The 17926-nt window shown below is 36.7% G+C and overlaps 4 protein-coding genes across 8 annotated transcripts; 2 read left to right on the forward strand and 2 right to left on the reverse strand.

The window, feature by feature from the left end:
* Nucleotides 1–11: 11 nt before the first annotated feature.
* On the reverse strand, nt 12–4859 carry LOC105193114 (bromodomain-containing protein 8). 3 transcript variants are annotated; one of them, XM_011157453.3, is made up of 4 exons: nt 4605–4859; nt 2073–4022; nt 823–2018; nt 12–605 (listed from the first exon to the last, which is right to left on the reverse strand). In XM_011157453.3, exons 1-4 carry the CDS (start codon nt 4621–4623, stop codon nt 429–431), a joined length of 3342 nt encoding a protein of 1113 aa, XP_011155755.1. In that variant the 5' UTR covers nt 4624–4859; the 3' UTR covers nt 12–428. The 3 variants fall into 3 exon arrangements, with proteins under 3 accessions (XP_011155755.1, XP_011155754.1, XP_039314804.1); XM_011157452.3 differs by having other exon boundaries at nt 823–4022; XM_039458870.1 differs by having other exon boundaries at nt 823–4022; nt 4556–4620.
* A 157-nt stretch (nt 4860–5016) lies between these two features.
* LOC105193116 (tetraspanin-33) lies at nt 5017–9043 on the forward strand. The gene is made up of 5 exons (XM_011157455.3): nt 5017–5282; nt 5671–5874; nt 5945–6118; nt 6211–6342; nt 7008–9043. The coding sequence occupies exons 1-5, from the start codon at nt 5196–5198 to the stop codon at nt 7242–7244; spliced, it is 834 nt and encodes a 277-aa protein (XP_011155757.1). The 5' UTR covers nt 5017–5195; the 3' UTR covers nt 7245–9043.
* Nucleotides 9044–9148: 105 nt separating this feature from the next.
* LOC105193117 (AN1-type zinc finger protein 1) lies at nt 9149–11491 on the reverse strand. 2 transcript variants are annotated; one of them, XM_011157456.3, is made up of 3 exons: nt 11359–11491; nt 9702–10448; nt 9149–9607 (listed from the first exon to the last, which is right to left on the reverse strand). In XM_011157456.3, exons 2-3 carry the CDS (start codon nt 10122–10124, stop codon nt 9218–9220), a joined length of 813 nt encoding a protein of 270 aa, XP_011155758.1. In that variant the 5' UTR covers nt 10125–10448; nt 11359–11491; the 3' UTR covers nt 9149–9217. The 2 variants fall into 2 exon arrangements, with proteins under 2 accessions (XP_011155758.1, XP_011155759.1); XM_011157457.3 differs by having other exon boundaries at nt 9702–10440; nt 11359–11481.
* LOC105193118 (mediator of RNA polymerase II transcription subunit 28) lies at nt 11446–17714 on the forward strand. 2 transcript variants are annotated; one of them, XM_026138220.2, is made up of 5 exons: nt 11446–11554; nt 11746–11979; nt 12216–12567; nt 13119–13315; nt 16003–17714. In XM_026138220.2, the coding sequence occupies exons 2-5, from the start codon at nt 11920–11922 to the stop codon at nt 16213–16215; spliced, it is 822 nt and encodes a 273-aa protein (XP_025994005.1). In that variant the 5' UTR covers nt 11446–11554; nt 11746–11919; the 3' UTR covers nt 16216–17714. The 2 variants fall into 2 exon arrangements, with proteins under 2 accessions (XP_025994005.1, XP_011155761.1); XM_011157459.3 differs by lacking the exon at nt 11446–11554 and having other exon boundaries at nt 11563–11979.
* Nucleotides 17715–17926: the final 212 nt, after the last annotated feature.

Below are 17926 nucleotides of genomic sequence, written 5' to 3' on the forward strand. Positions count from 1 at the left end.
ACAAATGTAAGTATCTCTTTATCTTTTTTTATTAATATATAATTTTTTATTACACATCAAAGATAAAGAGTCAAAGATTTGAAAATTAAATTGAAAAAAGCATCACTTCGTAATCTTTCGCAAGTTTTAGAATTGTTCATGAATATCATAAATGTACCATATAATTAGCCTTATAAAGTACGAGATAAATTAATTTTATATAATGATTATACAATAATTATCACACATAACCTTTCCTTGTAGGCTTCGGGTATCGTTTACAACTTCGTACACAACGTCAGTACGTATATTTTACCTCAATGAAAAATATGTCTCTATTTTCCTCCGCCACATTCATATCTTTCAATCGTTTACGCACGAATGTATCTTTACATCTGTATATGTATGTACAATGCTGTACATACAATACAGTCTGTATTGTTAATAGTCTAATCATTCTCGGATTTTCTGCGTTTTTTCGAACGTGGACTGTCGGTATCGTGGGGACTCGGAGTGATGTGACTTCGTTTCCGCTTAAGACTGCTCTCGTTCGCTTCGTTGCTACCGCTCGCTGCGGTTCTAGTTTCTCTCCGAGACGTTCCTTCTTCCGCTGCTTGTTGCATTACCTAAAATTAAGTGACATTAATAAGTTTCAAAAAATACAAATATAATTAAAGATAAACTGTTATAATACACACTGAAAGAACATAATTTAAAAAAAAACAAAGCACTCTAGCGTATCTTTAATAATATTCTTACTATTACTATATGTCAGCAACCGCTAACAAAAAAAGTATTATGTGGATTATAACTAATAAATTTATATAAAAAAATTTTCCTTACCTGCATTTCGTGCAAACACTCCTTTTGCATCGAGACTGCCATTTTAAAGATAACCGAATTGTGCTTGTTGTACATAATCGCATTCTGGAACATAAGCATGACATCCCTCTGAAAGTGCGTGTTCGATCTGATCGTGCCGTTGTCGATGTTCTTTTTGATAGTCGACAGATCCATTGGTCGAAAGATCACCGAGTGATATCCGGGTGCATGGTCCTCTGTAATCGGCCTAAGAAATACCGACGCGAATTTATGTGTGGCCAGCCGATTGTAGACGAGCAGGATTGATTTTTTCCAGGCACGATAATCCGCGCCCTCCCCGGTACTCTCGTTCTCCGGCTCGCTATCCACGGCAATGTTTTGCTTTTTAGAATATGTCTTCATCGCCCGATTGCTGCTCAATTTGCTCAACGAGGACTCTTCCTCGTCCAATTCTCCGGATTCTTCCCCGACTGTGAATTCCGTCTCCTTCTTTACGCTTTGCTCGCCTTCCACATTCTTCTTGACGTCCTCTTTCTCCTCTTTTTCTTCCTTCACCTCTACACTCTCTTTCTTGTTTTCTTCCGATAGACCGCGAAGCGGGCTCTTTCCGTGAAACAAACTGCTAGTTTCCGGTTCCGTTTCGGTTTTCAATTCTTTGACTTCCGCATTCTCTATTTTCTTAATACTCATTTCCGCGTCAGCTGTCGCAATTTCAACTGGCTCGCTCTTGATACTTTTCGTCTCCTCTGTGGTTGCCACACGCGTGATATTCTCGTTTCTATCGGCTGACTCTTTGCCAGCCTCCTCCTCTTTGACTTCTATGTCCTGCAAAATGGAACTGGTAGTATCCTCCGAGGAATCCTTGACTTCTTCCTTCTTAAACTCATCCGTGTATATCTCCGTTTCCTCATTCGCTCCCTCTGCCTGTGACTTTACCGAAGACTCTTCCTTTTTTGTCTCCACGACAGTCTTCTCTTTTACCAGGACTGATTCCTCCTTGAACGATTCTAAGGACTCCGTACTCTCGGCCGTGTTTTCGATAATCTGCTCCTCCGCTACCGCTTTCTTCTTACTCTCCGCACTTTGATTGCTCTCGTCGTCTTCCAGGATCAAACTGATGTCCTGCGACTTTTCTGTGTCTTCGGCACTGGGTATATCGTTCGTTACCTCCGAAGAGACACTGACAATTTCCGCAGAGGGCACGTCCTGCTGATCCCCTGTAATTTTCGTTAAATATATTTCTAATTGATCTAATCTCGCATTATCTTTACCTTCAGTGTCTTCCGAAGGGTCCTTCTGTTCTTTAACGCTACCGGATGATTCTTTGTCCTCAGGCGCAGCCACTTCCGTTTCTTCTTCCTCCTCGTCTTCTTCTATCACCTCCATGGCTTCGTCTACCGTCTCCTTCTTTTCTACCGGAAGTTTAGACCTATTTTCCTCGGTTTCTACGTTCGACGGAGCGTCCATGGATTTTGTTTCAACCAATTGTTTTTCTTCCGTTGGAGTGTTTTTACTGGCCTCACCAACGTTGATTTCTACTTCCGAAACAAGCTTCTCCGTCAGATTCGTTTTCTTATTGCAAGTACTGGTCTCGGATTTTATTTCCGAAGTGTTTGACACAATTTGATCTTCTTTGATCTCTGTGACAATAATTTTAGGTTTCTGCGGATCTATGGCGACGGTTCCAATAATTTCGGCGATATTCGAGGTACTGGAATCAATCTCCTCGATCGCCATTTCGCTTTGCGGCGAATCGGAGAGTGACACGGCTTCATCTACATCCCTTGGTTGCGGTTTTGGTACTGTTGTTGCTGCTATCGGTATTTCCGTTGCTTGCTGAGACGTACTCGCGAGACCACCGATAACCGTTGCTGTCGTCGTTGTTGTCGTTGTCGGCGTCGAACTGCTTGTGTCGAGTGTCTGTGGGCTAGCAGTGATATCTTGCTTAATCAATTCCTCGATGTCGTGGATGATATTGTTTATCTCGTCTTTATCCATCACGTTCGCCATTATGTCTTTTTGCATCACGTCTATGTGGTCAATTATCTGCACCATGTTCTCTGCCACGGGCACGTTTGTCGGAGGGGTGGCGGTCGCTGAAGCAATCGCCGACATCGTCGTCGCTGTTGCCGTCACCGTCGCCTCATTCTGGATAGCCATCTGCTGCACCTGGACTTGTGATTGCGCCGCTTGTTGGAAATTGCGCACCTCGGACGTAGTGGCGGCCACAGTTGTGGTTGTCTGTTGCGCATGGGATACGATCGTGGTGGAAGTTGTTTGCAGATTCGGCAAGGGTCCTCTCTGCGTGCTCGCTGGCATTTCCAGTAACATAGAGAGCGTAGGAGCGCCAACGGACGGCCGTTCCGGTGTTGCATTCGCGCTGGCGATTGCCGTCGAAACCATCTGCTGTAACTGCGGCGATACGTTCTGCGCCAGTTGCGCGTTTAACGCCTTTGGACTAGATCCGAGTAAACTGGTGATGGTTGGCGTTCCCGCTTGACCGGAAGGAGTGGATGGAAAGGACTGTATAGTTTGAGTGGTTGGGCTAGGAGACTTCAGCAGACTCGTCAGCAATGGAGATCTGCCACCCTTGTTGCTCTTCTTTTCCTCGTCATTCTCTGCTGGCGATTCCATCGTAGCGGGTTCCTGCACTTGTACCTCCGTTGTACTTTCCATCACTTTGCGAGTTTGGTTTACGACCGAGATAGTCGGTGAACTTATCTCCTGCTTCTGTTGCTGCTGACGTTTCAGCCACGCAATGTGAGTCCGCGCCTTCTGCTCCATTTCGCGTTCCTCTTGCTGTATATCAAGCCACATTTTCTCTAGTTTCTCGTCGCTTATCGTACCGGATTTGAGATGTTTTATATCCGTTTTGAGTCGCAGATATTCCTCCTTCTGACGAATCAGAGTCTGACCCAACTCAGCCATTCTTTCTTGAGTTAATTTTCGGACTACAGACTCGCTGGTGGTCTCGCCGCTCTCCCGTTTTTTCCTCTTCGGCGTGTCCGCATTCTCCAGCAGATGCGCATATTGCATGGCGCATGACTTTTGTGAGAACCAATCTGCAGGCCTTAGCAATTCTTTCTCGACAAATGGTCTCATAGACCTGGACACACTCATCCAATTTTGATCCCCAGACTTCAGTACGCTTGACGCAAGACACAGTTGTTCTCGCGTGGTCCATGCGTCGCAGTTCGAGTTGGTACGTTTGAGTTTCATTCCTGAAATTTATTTTCTTAATTAGATATATCATTTATCTTTTACAATTAAAAAGTTAAATGTAAATAATAGAAAATAATAGGAACTATTGCTCAAAAAAGTGATCAAATTCAAGATTAAACAAAGTAACTTAAACCATAAATTTTGTAAGTAAATGTAAGATAAAAATTAAATTAATAGAGCATATTTTCAGTTACATTTTCTTTCCTTAGTTTTTCTTAAAATCTATTTTTAAATGTATAAATGTATATATTTTATATCCAATATTTAAAAAGCAGAAAATAAAATTAAAACAAATAAAAACATAAATCATTCGCGCAAGTAGATTTTTTGTGGAGTCTTATGCGTATAGATTATCTCTCCCTATTCCTTCTTGACATTTTATGCTGAATATTTATTCGAATATTTACTTTAAAGCGGATAAAATTAGCAAACAAGTTTTATTGCGGTAAGCACAAAATGAGATTATCTGAATTTTGGTTTGATTTAAAATTAAATAATGTTTATTGGAACTCAACATTTTGTGTATCCTAACCTGTACATTAAGCATCTTACGTCAAAGACGTGAAGAATGTCGAACTTACTGTCTTGCATCGATGTCATTGCGCCTCTTTAGGTAGATTCTGGTCTCGCTGTGATTTGTGATGAGATACGCGCGACGTAACTTTAAATTGCAAATAACTGGCTGCACTTTACCTGACTTTGCCTCGCAATTCTTTAAAAAGAACACAGAAATGAATTCCGTTCCGCCGTCCAAATTACTGAAATTACACAGCGTGGTGGGAGTCGGCCTTTACTAGTCATGCGATGTAAACGTAGCTTTCGAACGTATTTTTACGACTTTGTGATGGACCAATCAAAGAAGAGAATATATAACGTTTTCTTCTTTGATTGGCCCATAGCAGCATCGTTGCAAAACCTCATATGTTTGTTCTTTGGAACAGACGGACAGCTGATTGTAAATTCGAACGCAGGAACGTCGTGACGGGAAACGTCAGAAACATCGTAATGGCGGAACGAGTGGAAGTTATTGAAGTCCCAGGCTGTGTCTCGTCGCCGTGAGTGGAGGCAAAACGTGCGAAGCGAGCGAGCGTGCGAGTCGCGAGGACTGTGCTCAGAGTCCGTCTCGAGGACACCGGTCGTTTGTCGAAATTCGTCGAGTCCCCGCCGCGACGATGATGAATAATCGCAGGCGCAGTAACTTCACGTATGTCAGTTCGTGCGTGAAGTACATGATCTTCATGCTGAATTTTGTCTTCTGGGTGAGTGAATCCTCTTCGTATTCTTCGTGTCACGCTTTTGTCTCCATACTATGTGTACGCTATGCATAATCCGCGATTTGCTCCAGGTAAAGTGATTCATAGGATCACATTTGTATCATTGTTGAATCTGAATTGTTAGTATGCCAGCTAAATTTCCACGTTCTTCTCACAGATTATGTCCATTTCCATCAATGTATATTAACTTTAATTTCAATTTAACTTACTCTTTATCTTTTTTCTAATCTTTAGAATTAGAAAAAGATGAAGAGTAATATAGACCAAAATCAAAGTTAATTCATACTGGTGGAAATGGACATTAGATAGGATAAGAGCTAAAGATAGTCAATATAGAAAGACGGTAGACAGAAACAATTTTTTTTATGCCTAGCTGTTTGGTGGATTGCTGATCGGCGTAGGTCTCTATGCGTTCGTGGATAAATGGCAGGCAACTGGATCTGTCCGAGTGGAGAATGTCTACGACGTGGTCTTGAACATCTCTCTGGTGATGCTGATAGCTGGCGGAGTGGTTTTTGTCGTTAGTTTTGCAGGATGCGTCGGAGCCCTTCGCGAAAACACATGCCTTCTTAAATTTGTTAGTTTTCTGCAGAATGTTCTCTTTGCAGTACAAAATGCATAATTAACTAATCAATTCTTTTTTTTAGTACTCGCTGTGTCTTCTAGTATTTTTCCTTTTGGAGATGGGTGTAGCGATCGTCGGTTTTGTATTTCCGCATACTCTGCAGTCTCTTTTGGAAGAATCATTCACGGACAAAATAATTCAGACGTACAGAGAAGATCCAGATCTACAAAATTTCATCGATTTTGGTCAACAGGAGGTATAGATCGTGAATAAAATTATTAATGATAAAAATACATTTCTTATATGTTGGTACATGCAGCAGAACATTTATACAATTTCATATTGCAGTTCAAGTGTTGTGGCTTGAGTCAAGAGGGATACCTGGACTGGGGGAAGAATGAATATTTTAATTGCACTAGCCCTAGTGTAGAACGTTGCGGTGTACCTTTCTCTTGTTGCATAAACGCTACTGATATATCCGTATGTATATTGTTTTTTTATGGTCAGATCAGTGCAAAAGTTTTGGCACTCTTTTTGGTGTTACTCCTATTACACCGTGTGCCAACACTAGTAGACATTACAGCAATTTATATATTAGAAAAATAATGTTAAGATCTATAATAAAAAGTTGATGCCATTCTCGAGTTATTTACAGTGCTATCTCGTGTCTGCGTAAATACGCCTAAAAAAAGAATATGCGTAATTATTATCATGTATGAGTTTAAGAAAGAAACAAAAATGATCAGATGCTGTAAAAAGTATTTGCGATAAATTTGGAAAATTTTAAAATGGCTTTTACATCTATCATTTTTATTCCTTTCCGAAATTTGTACATTAAAATCGCATGCAAATATTCTGTTTTTTTAGACTTATGTTCGCGGATACAAATTAGCATTATAAATAACTCAAATGTCATCAACTTTTTTTTTAGATAACTCCTGATGTAACCTTTCCAATAATATATGATTTGCCCTAATATCTGATAGTGTTGACACGTAACAAAAGTAACATTATTTTTTGAAAGAATCAAGACTTTCGCATCTTACAGAAAGTCAAAGATAATTAAAAGATATTCTATCTTCGCGAAAGATATTTTTAATGCTTTTAATTATATTTACTGCTAATGAGATAATTTCAACTTTCAGAGTGGACTTGTAAATATAATGTGCGGCTACAAGGTTCAGATGTTACCAGTATCAGAAGCAAGTAAAAAAGTGTGGACCAGCGGATGCATCGAGATCGTCCGAAGTTGGGCGGAACGTAATCTCTACACGATAGCTGGCATCGCTCTGGGTATTGCGCTCAGCCAGCTTTTTGTCATCTACCTCGCGAAAACGTTGGAGGGCCAGATCGAGCTGCAGAAGTCCCGCTGGCATTCCTGAGCTTGACTTCAGGCCACCTACCGTTACCAGATACATTCTGCAGCCAATAGGCAGGTGGCCAGCGGTGGACGATCGCGCGGATCGCAGGACACTGAGTCGAATATAAACGCGCGAATGGCATTGCTCGTCCTCTTCGCGATCTCTTTATACATACTGTGCATTTTGTCCCTCATCAAACTCATCCTTTATTTCAAGAATTACTTTCACCTGTATGTGATTAAAGGATAAATACGTTGCCGATGGTCGACGAGTCCTCTTCATACATTAGACTATGCATCGATCACGGAGGCACAAATCGATGACTCTTGCATAGAGATTGTGTACACACGCGGGTGCAGAAATGGTGTCCTGTGCGTTTACAGTCAGCGGTAAAAGTTCTCTTTAGTACTCAGAAAAGCATACCTTCTCGCTTACATAGTTGACTGCATGATTCAAAATGCTTCGCACTTGCATCGGCGAATTACGTGTCATGCGTGTCATTATGTGAATGCTGCACGGGACACGATTAATGCGTTCGTCTGTACATGCGACTGGTAACTCGAAAATTAAAGACAAAAGTGAGAGAGACATTTATCATGATGAATTCTGTAATATGCATTTCACTAAGCATGTTACACGATGTGTTACATTATATTGCGTTACATAATAGTGTTTATAAAAATCGCTAAATTTTATGATTATATGAAATATCTATTTTTCGAGTATTATTTTTTTCTTTGAATCAATTTGTAATTTTTCTTCTTTTTCATCGCGGTTTCAATGTACTTTATGCAATACACAAAGCTAATACTTGTGTGTTAAATTAAGACATTTAGATCTGATATAATCTTGTCTTTCTAACACGAGATAGTTCGACGATGTTTGAATTTTATCATTTTCAGCACATTGACACAAGTTGTTTTAACGGTTAACATTGATGTACTATTAATAAGTGACATAGGAGCTTGTTTCATAAGGATTCAAATAATGATAATCGTGTGCACATTTTTTGCATATGTTACTTCCATTGAGATAAGTAAGAGTTAGAAGATAATGAATTTAGAGATGAATATCATCTTGTAAATGAATCTTGGAATTAATTTGCTCTACTAGTTAGGTGTAAATTGTATCATCAAATTATTTTGATTTTTTTCTATATTAAATTATAGATTGTAATAACTCTGCGAAACTGATGAAGACTTAGTATAGTCGAAACGTTTTTGTTAATATATTCTCTCGAGAATAATTTTTCTTTTCATTTATTTATATACGACCTAATAATAGCTCGTCATCTGATCGTTTTCCTCTATTAATTTGCGTTGCAAACAACGAGCGAAATACCGATTGTTTCTGTATTAAATAATTTTAAGCACTTAAACGCATTTGATCATAGAGTAATGCGTATATAAGCAATTTTTGCTTTTCTTTTTTTGTAATTAACAGTTACAAATGTATTATTCTATAAATAAGTGGATGTAATGCTGCAATGTTGAACTTATGATACTGATAATTATTAACGGTAATTCTCATTCACTTGTAGTGTATGCGATGCCATATCTGTATTATGCAATCACGAATGAGCGCACATTATTTGAATGATATTAATTTATATCTCGCTGTCGTTGCATTAGCGTAACTCATGTATGTGAGACAAGAAACGTCCAGTGCCAAAGTCAGAATATCGTTTTTGTTTTAAACAAATCTGACAATAATCTGGTATAAATGATTTGTTTAATGCATTTAGGTGTCTCTTTGTCAAGAATATAAATGTAAAACTGATATAAAACCTTCTAGTTTGTAATAAACAAGTATTATTCTAAGGGTAGTCTTTTTTTTCGTCATTACCAATAAATCAAATTGTATCGATATCGACAAAATCGTATAAAATCCTCAATTAGTATAAAAAAATCATATTGTTTCAATAATTGCATTATTAGTGGCCTATCGCCTGTTATTTGCAGAAATTTCATTACAAAGTAGTATACGTACAATACTTATGTATATAAAGATGGATCTATAATATCATCAGGTACATTATCAGAATATTCCAAGATAACTCGCTCTCCGTCAAAAACAGCGGAATCCTCAAATAATTTTGTTAAAGGCGTGTCCATCTTACTGCATATCAGATCTCCGGTAGAATGACGGAAGAGTTTCAACTTATTCGTGGTGGTTGTGTTATTATTGTTGGGAACTTTAAGCGTGTCTGCTATTGAATCGATACACTTGCCGAACGTCCAGTGCATGTTGACGAAGGTGCCTTTTGATGTGCCTATATGTTTATTTTTAACTGTGAGCGGCAAGTGTACGAGAAAATAACTTCTCTCGCTCGTCGGTACATTTTTAGGGCCAATCGCAGAACATTTCACACGCATGAGTTGTACCTGCAAACACAGAAAGAGGCAAAATGTGTTTATTTGTATTGATATTTTTATATTAATGTAGCTTCTGTTTTATAAGTAATATATGTAACAGTACCTTATTTGCCAATGTCGTATTTTTGGATTTCTTCAAACTATCCGCGATTTGTTGGTCTACAATAGCTTTAGCTTCTGCAAATTGTTTCTTTGGTATTTGCCACTTTTTCAGTTTTTGTGTCCTCTCCGTTTCTCCCAATTCCAAGCATCCATGATGCCTGTGGGTCACGCAGAAATGCTTCTTGCACTTGACACAGAGCATCTCAACCGGTGATGAAGCCTTGCAAGATTCTTTAGAACATAGAAAGCTCACCGATTGTTCTGCAGTGGATTTCGAGTTCTCTGTTTTCAAACACTCATGTGATTCTATATTGAAATGCTCTTTACAGAAGGTAGCCTGACAATGCTCGCATTCAAATGGTAAGAAATCCAACAATTTGCAATCTTTCATCGAGCAGCGTTTGCCAGTCTCTGGAAATTCCATTGTGACGAAGCGACAAGATATCAAGATTACAATTGGGTCTATTGCGTCTTCCAGTAAAAGAATTTGGGAAATTAGAAATAACGATGTTCAGTTGTGTAGCGGTGTCGGAGAGTGCAGATGATTGTCACTGAGGGAGCTCAAAGCCAAATTATTCCACTTCTGCTCCAATTCCTTCAACGTCATGTGAGAATCGCCGTTGTCGCTCTCGGGATCCGGTAGCTCGGCCACTGGCGTCGAGATGTCGTCGATTGGCAGACGTTCCTTGCGCCAGCCCTCGTCAATCACATCTATCAGCCTGCCGTCCCCACACACCTGACTGTCCATCTCGCAAACGACGGTCAACACACTTAGGCTTGAGAAAACATCGTCGTACTTATAATATACTATCTCAATAGATTAAAGAATTTTACGTTTCTCGAGTATTGCATATCTTTATTCTACACAGGATTAAATGTACTTGCATCGTTTGATTCAAGGAAAATGAAATATTTAAGTCTTTCAAAAGCCAAACTGATCAACTCCATTTTTTAAACTTTAGCATTTTCATCTTTTGTATATGTTTTCGTTAATTTACAATATTAATTTTAGATAAAGCTCATAGTGCCCCTATGCGCTACAATATTTCAAGAATATAATATTATTTAATATTATGGGAATAGTGTATTAATGTTATATATGTCTGCTTTATATAATATTCATGGTATTTAAAAATTAATATAAATTATTATGCATAAAATAGTCAAAAATTTTATAATTATTACATTTAAGTTATAATATCCACAATAATTTAAAATATTGAAGTAAATAAAATTATTTACTTCTCATATAATATTCATATATATATTTAATATTATTAATAATCACTTTTTATTAACATTAAATAATATTTCAAGAATATTAAATAATATTAAATAATATTGTAACACAGAGCTCATTTTTTTCAAATAACCTATCAAAAATTAGGCCTTGCTTAAAGTGACGAAATCCGTACATTTATTTTAAAGAATCTCTCTTTTAAAATCAGCGAGAATACATCACATGTTTATTTTTACTTTAACATAATAACGAGAATCGAGAAATAGGCTCAGGAAATCCTAATCATGTGAAAACAACCATTCATAATAGCAAAATCTGTCGATGAGAACAGATGAGAATGCAATAATTCGTGAGAGCTGATTGTTACTTTTGGCAGTTGCCATGTGATCTGTGATCTAGATAATTTCCGAGTACTCACCAGCAAATGAAAAGTTCGAAAGGATCTCCGATTTTTCGCAGTTTATTCGATTTTTCAATCAGTGATACGTCTCAAGATCAGCAAAATTTGCAAAATCACAAGCACGAAGTAATGAAATACCAATAGATGAGAGACGAATGGCGCCATCTCTCAGGACCGTAAAAACGCATATAAGAGAAGGGAGAGAAGAGAGAAGGTAAGCAATAAAAAAAGAGTCCATACAATTCGATGATTCGATCTCGCGTAACCTATTTAAAATGGATAAAAAGATGTGTGATTGAATGGATGGATATTTTGGACGGAATTTCAAGACTATTTGAAAATCAGCTTGAAACAATCTTAAATCCAAGTTCGGAGCACCGAGCACCAATGTTGTTTTCATCATAGTCTATGATCGTGACAACTCTCGGCGGGAAGGGAGTTGCGTGTTGCTGCGTGCGGAAAATCTCGTGGATCTCGCGTCTCGCACGTTTTCTGCGAGAGATCAAGGTGGATCGAGGGTGAGCGTGGAGTCGAAACGATTGTTTTCGCGCGTGGATCCGCGCGGATCCGGCGAATGTAATGGCGACGCCGACCAACAGCAGCGGTAACCTCGTCGACGATTTTGAGGAATCGTTTCAGGTAGAGCCGCATATTTTACTATGTTCCTACTAACGAGTTGTACGCGTTATTATTCACGTTGAGATGTAATCCTATTTTTTGTTGAACGAAATTTTTGCCCCAGGAAAACTTATATGTACATCATAATCGGATGCGAATTATGATTTCAAGACAGTTTTCTAGAGGGATCGTGTCAACATTGTTCGGATGATCATGTTGTAGGATGTCAGTTTATTTCAATATCTATTGTTTTTCAGCAATGTTTGAGTATATTGACGAAGGACGAAGGACTGGGCAACAGCGGAACTGGCGCGTCTGGTGGTTTGACAGTGGATAAGGACGAAGGTCGCGCGGAAATGGAGCAGGCTACCATGAGGTTCATAGACCTGGCCAGACAGATGGAAGCTTTCTTCCTGCAAAAGAGGTTTCTTTTGTCCGCGCTGAAACCCGAACTGTTAGTCAAGGAGGAGATCAATGAATTGAAATTGGAGTTGGTACGCAAGGAAGAGCTGATAAAGAAGCACAATGACAAGATTGCTGTGTGGCAGAACATGCTGACAGATTTGCAGGGATGGGCGCAATCACCTGCTCAAGGCCCAGCGCCTAGTGGTAATATGAAACTGCACTGGTACCTTGTAATAGAACATAATTCCAAGACTATCTGTGTGCCTAATAACAAAATTATTTCCTCTTCCCTCACTTTATTTTTGAACTGTGAAATTCAGGTGGCACTTTCTCATCTTTGCATGTCAAAAATTTCTTTTTTGATTTTTTAAAAACATTAGCCATTGCAAGAAATAAACTTACTACAATTTTACGTGAAATCTATATAAACATGTTCTTTTCAAAAAAATATAGTCAAGGTATATGCTACAGATGATTTGAATTTTTTTTTGATTGGTTAAGTTGTAAAATTGATTGTTGTCAATCAAGTGCTCCAAAGCAATTGTAGCGTCAAATTGGCCACGCAGTTCAAAATAGATTGCCAGGAGAAGACTTATAAAAACATTAATGATAAAAAATCTTTGCTACAAGGTCACATCACTATTGGCATATATGAAAGGATTTTTTGCATTATACCATATTACGAGATTCCAGTGTTATTTAACGATTATTCAATTTAATGAAACATTTGATAACATTGATGTTAATGCTAATAGGATTACCTAATGGCAATCAAAGCGGACAAAACCAGCAAGCTGCAAGTGGTGGTGGTAACGCCTCGATGCAGCAACAACAGCAAATACTGCAACATCAGCAGCAGTTGCAACAGCAGCTGCAGCAACAGCAGCAGCAGCAGCATCCACAGTTACAGCAGCAGTTGCAGCAGCAGATGCAACACCCGTTGCAACAACAGGTATTTAAGTGACTCCAAAGTTAAAATTTTGTTGTTCTTCTGGTAGATTGTTGTTAGATTTAGTATTGAAAGTACACTTTTTACTAATTAAAAGGAAAAAGAAGAAAAAAGATATGAAAAAAGGCGAGTAATAATATAATTGAAGAGTAATGGTGAAGAGATAATAGAGTACTGCTATGAGGAGTTATTGGATACGATCGAAAATATCTTGAGCACTATAGAGTACGATGATATCCTGGACATAGGAACAGAAATAGCAGAGGAATAGAAATTTCTATGACCTTGTTAACGAGTAATTTTCTTCTTTGTATCATTTTCAAATCCTAATTTAATCAAACATTAGTTGCATAAGGCATTTTTTCTTTTTTTTTTTGTACAAAATTTTAAAGTTATCTTCTTATCTCATGTACATCTCTTCTTATATCATGTACTCATATTTATTTCACGGATCTGGCTTTTTTATGTCCAAGTTTAACCAGACAATGAAAAATCAGGAGTAGTCTCTCGAAATGATCGAATACATATTTCATAGTTTTTCATAATTTGGTAATTGTTTTCGAATTGTTTCATAATTGTTTCTGAAATATAGAAGATGGTGACAAATTTCATAAATTCTGTATATAGAAGGAAGGATATGATACATCGTAATATATCGTTATAAGAATTGTAAAGAATAAATAAAAAATCTCCAAAATTTTTAAGTGGGATAATAGTCCTTTGAAAATAAGTTTACATCTTATTTGTTGAAATTATTATATATCTTATTAATAATATTGTAAATACTATTTTTGTATAATATAAGTAATAATGTATATAACTATATATATATATATATATATATATATATATATATATATATATGATATATTACGATGTTCCCTTTCTATTATTGGTTGCATTTGAAATGCGTGATTGCTTATGTGTGTGAGAGCATATGCTGTGCGAGAGAGCATGTATAAACTTACATTTATACAAAGTTCATATATATTATTAAGTCCCACATTCTCTATCTCTTTTTCTGTGGTGATTGAAATACTTTAAAATGTTAAAGATTGTTGTTAAATTTTTCAAATAGTAATCGCTGTGGAGAGGAGACAGTTTGTTACGCCATGTCGCACGACAATTTTAATATTGCGCATAACATTAGTGCCTTATAATTTCTATACATGAACAATATAAAAATTTATTATATAAGAGATTTTTTTTAATTATACAAGAGAGAAAAGATAGAGGTTAAAAGGTTTTTTTCTAATTAATTACGATATAGAAGTATGTAAAAAAGAAAATGTCCATTATGAGGAAAACATTAAAGAATTAATTGTACGTGCAAACAGTTAATGTAAAATGGTGCCAAAACAATAAAATACGATATGTACAAATATTTAGTCAAAAGAAAGATGAAAAAATGTAATAATTCTCATAATAGCAATAATAAAACTTAGTAATATTCATAATTAATATATCATACCCCAGACAGCACACAATGTTTATAATATTTATCAAAATATTTTATAGATCGTTTAATGATCTTAGATTGAATACATAAATATTTATCAAAATAAATATGATAAATATTGTATAAAATATTTAGTCTATATTTTCATAACATTTTATACAATATTTATTATAATATTTACGATAAATATGATCTATTTAATCTAAGATCATAAAAATAATATAAGATATCTTGGTAAATATTTTTAAAATATTGTAAGAATTATATTTTCCAAATATTTTATAAATATTGTGTGCTGTTTAGGATATATATACACTTCGTATTAATAGAAAGACCTACATACTGATCACCTGATGATGATTCAATATCATTTCATAAGATAGATTATATTTATATAGAAACGTAACGGAACGTTGAACATACATATAGACGGTTCTTTATTCTATTTTTTTAAATATTTTTCTTACGAATGATATTTCTTCACGTTCTATCTTTGTATTCATAGAAAAGAAATATATATATGTGTATATATACAAGTGTACATACACGTGCTCACTCTTTTACATATAGATATTATAAGCATGCATATTGAGTAATGTTACACAGTAATGTTACATTCTAATTAAGAAAATCGGTGGCAAAAGAACACTGTTACTTGTAAATTAAAATACTTACCGTCGAGTTCTCCCTGCAAACAATTTAACACATGTGTTCCGTGAATAAAGATGTTTCTTTTCATATCTACGTGATAAATGATATATAGAGCATTTAAATCTTGTGTTTCCAAAGAAAAGCATTATAGTCATTGCAATCTGGAAGACTGTTTCACTTATGTTGTTTTGACTCACAAGTAGATATTGCAGCAAAATAAATCTTTGTTCATTGCAAAAAGAAGAAAAAAAATATTGTACTTTCTTTCATTTCCCTTGCCTACTTATCGTCATTCCCGACAGATCCGACTTTTATCATTCATTTGCGTATGTCTCTGAACTTATGCATGTACGTGGATCATATTTTTGAATAGCCGTTTCGCGAGAGTATAACAGAGTAGCCCGCACAGTTCTCTTCTTTAGAAAAGACCATGTCGGAGATAGAGAATAAAAAGAATGGAAGCTTATTGTTTTTGCTGTACTACGTTTTTCTACTCTTTACTTTTATACGCATACAGGGTGTCAGAGGAAACATCCTCACATCCCGATTGTCACAACCTTCATTTGATGTGACTTTGCAGGTGCAACAGGGTTCTGGTGGCCCACCTACGTCAGGTCTTCAGGGGGTTGGTGTGCCAGTCAATCAACAGGGCATGTTCATGGCACAGGGTGGCGTAGGTGGCAGAGCTACTGGATTCCCAGTCGGCGGTATGGGCAGTAGTGCTCTGCAGGGGCCCCTGGCCTATCTGGAAAAGACAACGAGCAACATAGGGATGCCAGAGAGGCGGAGTTGACGCGGAAGGGGGAGGGGCCGGGGCCGGGGTCGTGGAAGAGGCCGAGGTAGAGGAAGAGGCGGCGGGGGCAGCGGGCTACCACCGCCACCACCGCTTCTCGATCCTTCAGACCCATCGTCCTACGCTGCTGCTGCCGCAGTCGCAGCTGCTGCGGCGGCGCCCCTTCCCTCTCCGCAACAGCAGCCTCCTCCGCCTTGCACATAATATGCGTGGCATTTTTAATTTTGTCTTCTGGAAGAGAGAGACTATGTTTGTACTTCCAGAGTCAAGTACATTTGGTTGCCATTTGCCATTGGGTGTTGTGTTTGATGTCAGATTGTTGGTTTGAACGTGCTACAGTGATGATAATAACGATAATACTAAAGTGCAATTGTGATATATGTTACTGTTTATATTGTGGAAATGGACAACTAATGCATACAAATTTATCGTATGATTTTCGAGCTTACTGTGGTCTCAACAATAAGTGCGTTTTAATATTTAATATAATTTTATCGTGATCCAGGTTTGGATTGACACTGCGACTATACGAACATTTTTCTATTTCTTACGCGAAAGATGGACGTTTTGAATTCTTTGTATTAATTGCGGAAATCGTAAGGGAGGCGAGCTTCTCGTGGATGTGTGAAATTGCAACATAGAATGATGAAAGTATGATAAATACTTTGTAACTAATGTGGCAATAAGACATGTACATAGTAATGAAATTTATATTATGTGCGATGAGAACAACATAATATTTTTAATTGTATACATAGCGATAAGAATATCTTCCTATTTCTTTATGCATCGTTAATTTGTGATATTGGTTCTTCGGAGATCGTCGACACTTTTGTAATGAACTGCGTTCATCGCTGTTACAGTGCCTTTGGACACCTATCAAATGTACTGTTCGTGCGATATCAATAAAATGTACATTACCTAGTGTACGATACAAAATCAAAATATATGTTACGTATGTTGGTTGCATTAATATAAGCGTCTGTCCTGGACATTTGTGTACAAATCCAAAATTTTTATCCACGTTTGTATAAATTTAAAAAATTTTTCAAAACGTGATAGCACACTATATGCCTGTAACTAATGTACATTCATGCATTAGATATAGACGCATTAATAATTATTATAAAACGAATAGTTTTTAAATGCAATCAAGACTTCCAAAGAATTCTCAGCGTTGTATTAGCTTTTTGTTAATATATTTTTAGTTTTGTATGATTAATAATTTGTATCTTTAGCAAACACAGATATGACATGTGTATTGCTATATATAAGAGATATGTCTTACATTTAGTTTTATGTTATATGGCAGTTATATTCGGTGTTTGCTGGGATTATGTCATTAGAATAAGTACCTATGCGACATGTTTCATGAACATATACATTGTCATAAAGTACAATAATTTTTTATATTATGACATACTGTAAAATAATCAAAATTTAGCTTAACAAATAAATATGCACAATTATTAACAATTACTTGAAACTGATACTTTATTTTGCAATTATTTATTTTGTTTTAGTTTTAGCTAAAATAGATATGTAGTAGTAGGAAACATTGTAAAATGTAATAATTTTATGCTCGTTTTTAATATGATAAAAAGAACATTTGATATATAAATTATCGATTTAATATGACAATATGAATACACATCTATTTTTCATATTAATAAGAAATTTTTATATTGCGCCTTTTGCAAGCCCAGGACAG

This window comes from Solenopsis invicta, chromosome 16 (assembly GCF_016802725.1).
Source record: "Solenopsis invicta isolate M01_SB chromosome 16, UNIL_Sinv_3.0, whole genome shotgun sequence".
Classification (NCBI taxonomy): domain Eukaryota; kingdom Metazoa; phylum Arthropoda; class Insecta; order Hymenoptera; family Formicidae; genus Solenopsis; species Solenopsis invicta.

Bases quoted from the DNA above. Each gene is read 5' to 3' on its own strand.
- LOC105193116 (XM_011157455.3), top strand. From the start codon at position 5,196: ATGATGAATAATCGCAGGCGCAGTAACTTCACGTATGTCAGTTCGTGC. The intron at 5,875-5,944 runs GTTAGTTTTCTG...TCTTTTTTTTAG, and splicing joins ACACATGCCTTCTTAAATTT to TACTCGCTGTGTCTTCTAGT. The intron at 6,343-7,007 runs GTATGTATATTG...TTCAACTTTCAG, and splicing joins TAAACGCTACTGATATATCC to AGTGGACTTGTAAATATAAT.
- LOC105193117 (XM_011157456.3), bottom strand. From the start codon at position 10,124: ATGGAATTTCCAGAGACTGGCAAACGCTGCTCGATGAAAGATTGCAAA. The intron at 9,608-9,701 runs GTACTGTTACAT...CTGTGTTTGCAG, and splicing joins ATACGACATTGGCAAATAAG to GTACAACTCATGCGTGTGAA.
- LOC105193114 (XM_011157452.3), bottom strand. The intron at 606-822 runs GTAAGGAAAATT...ACTTAATTTTAG, and splicing joins AGTGTTTGCACGAAATGCAG to GTAATGCAACAAGCAGCGGA.
- LOC105193118 (XM_026138220.2), top strand. From the start codon at position 11,920: ATGGCGACGCCGACCAACAGCAGCGGTAACCTCGTCGACGATTTTGAG. The intron at 11,980-12,215 runs GTAGAGCCGCAT...ATTGTTTTTCAG, and splicing joins ATTTTGAGGAATCGTTTCAG to CAATGTTTGAGTATATTGAC. The intron at 13,316-16,002 runs GTATTTAAGTGA...GTGACTTTGCAG, and splicing joins AACACCCGTTGCAACAACAG to GTGCAACAGGGTTCTGGTGG.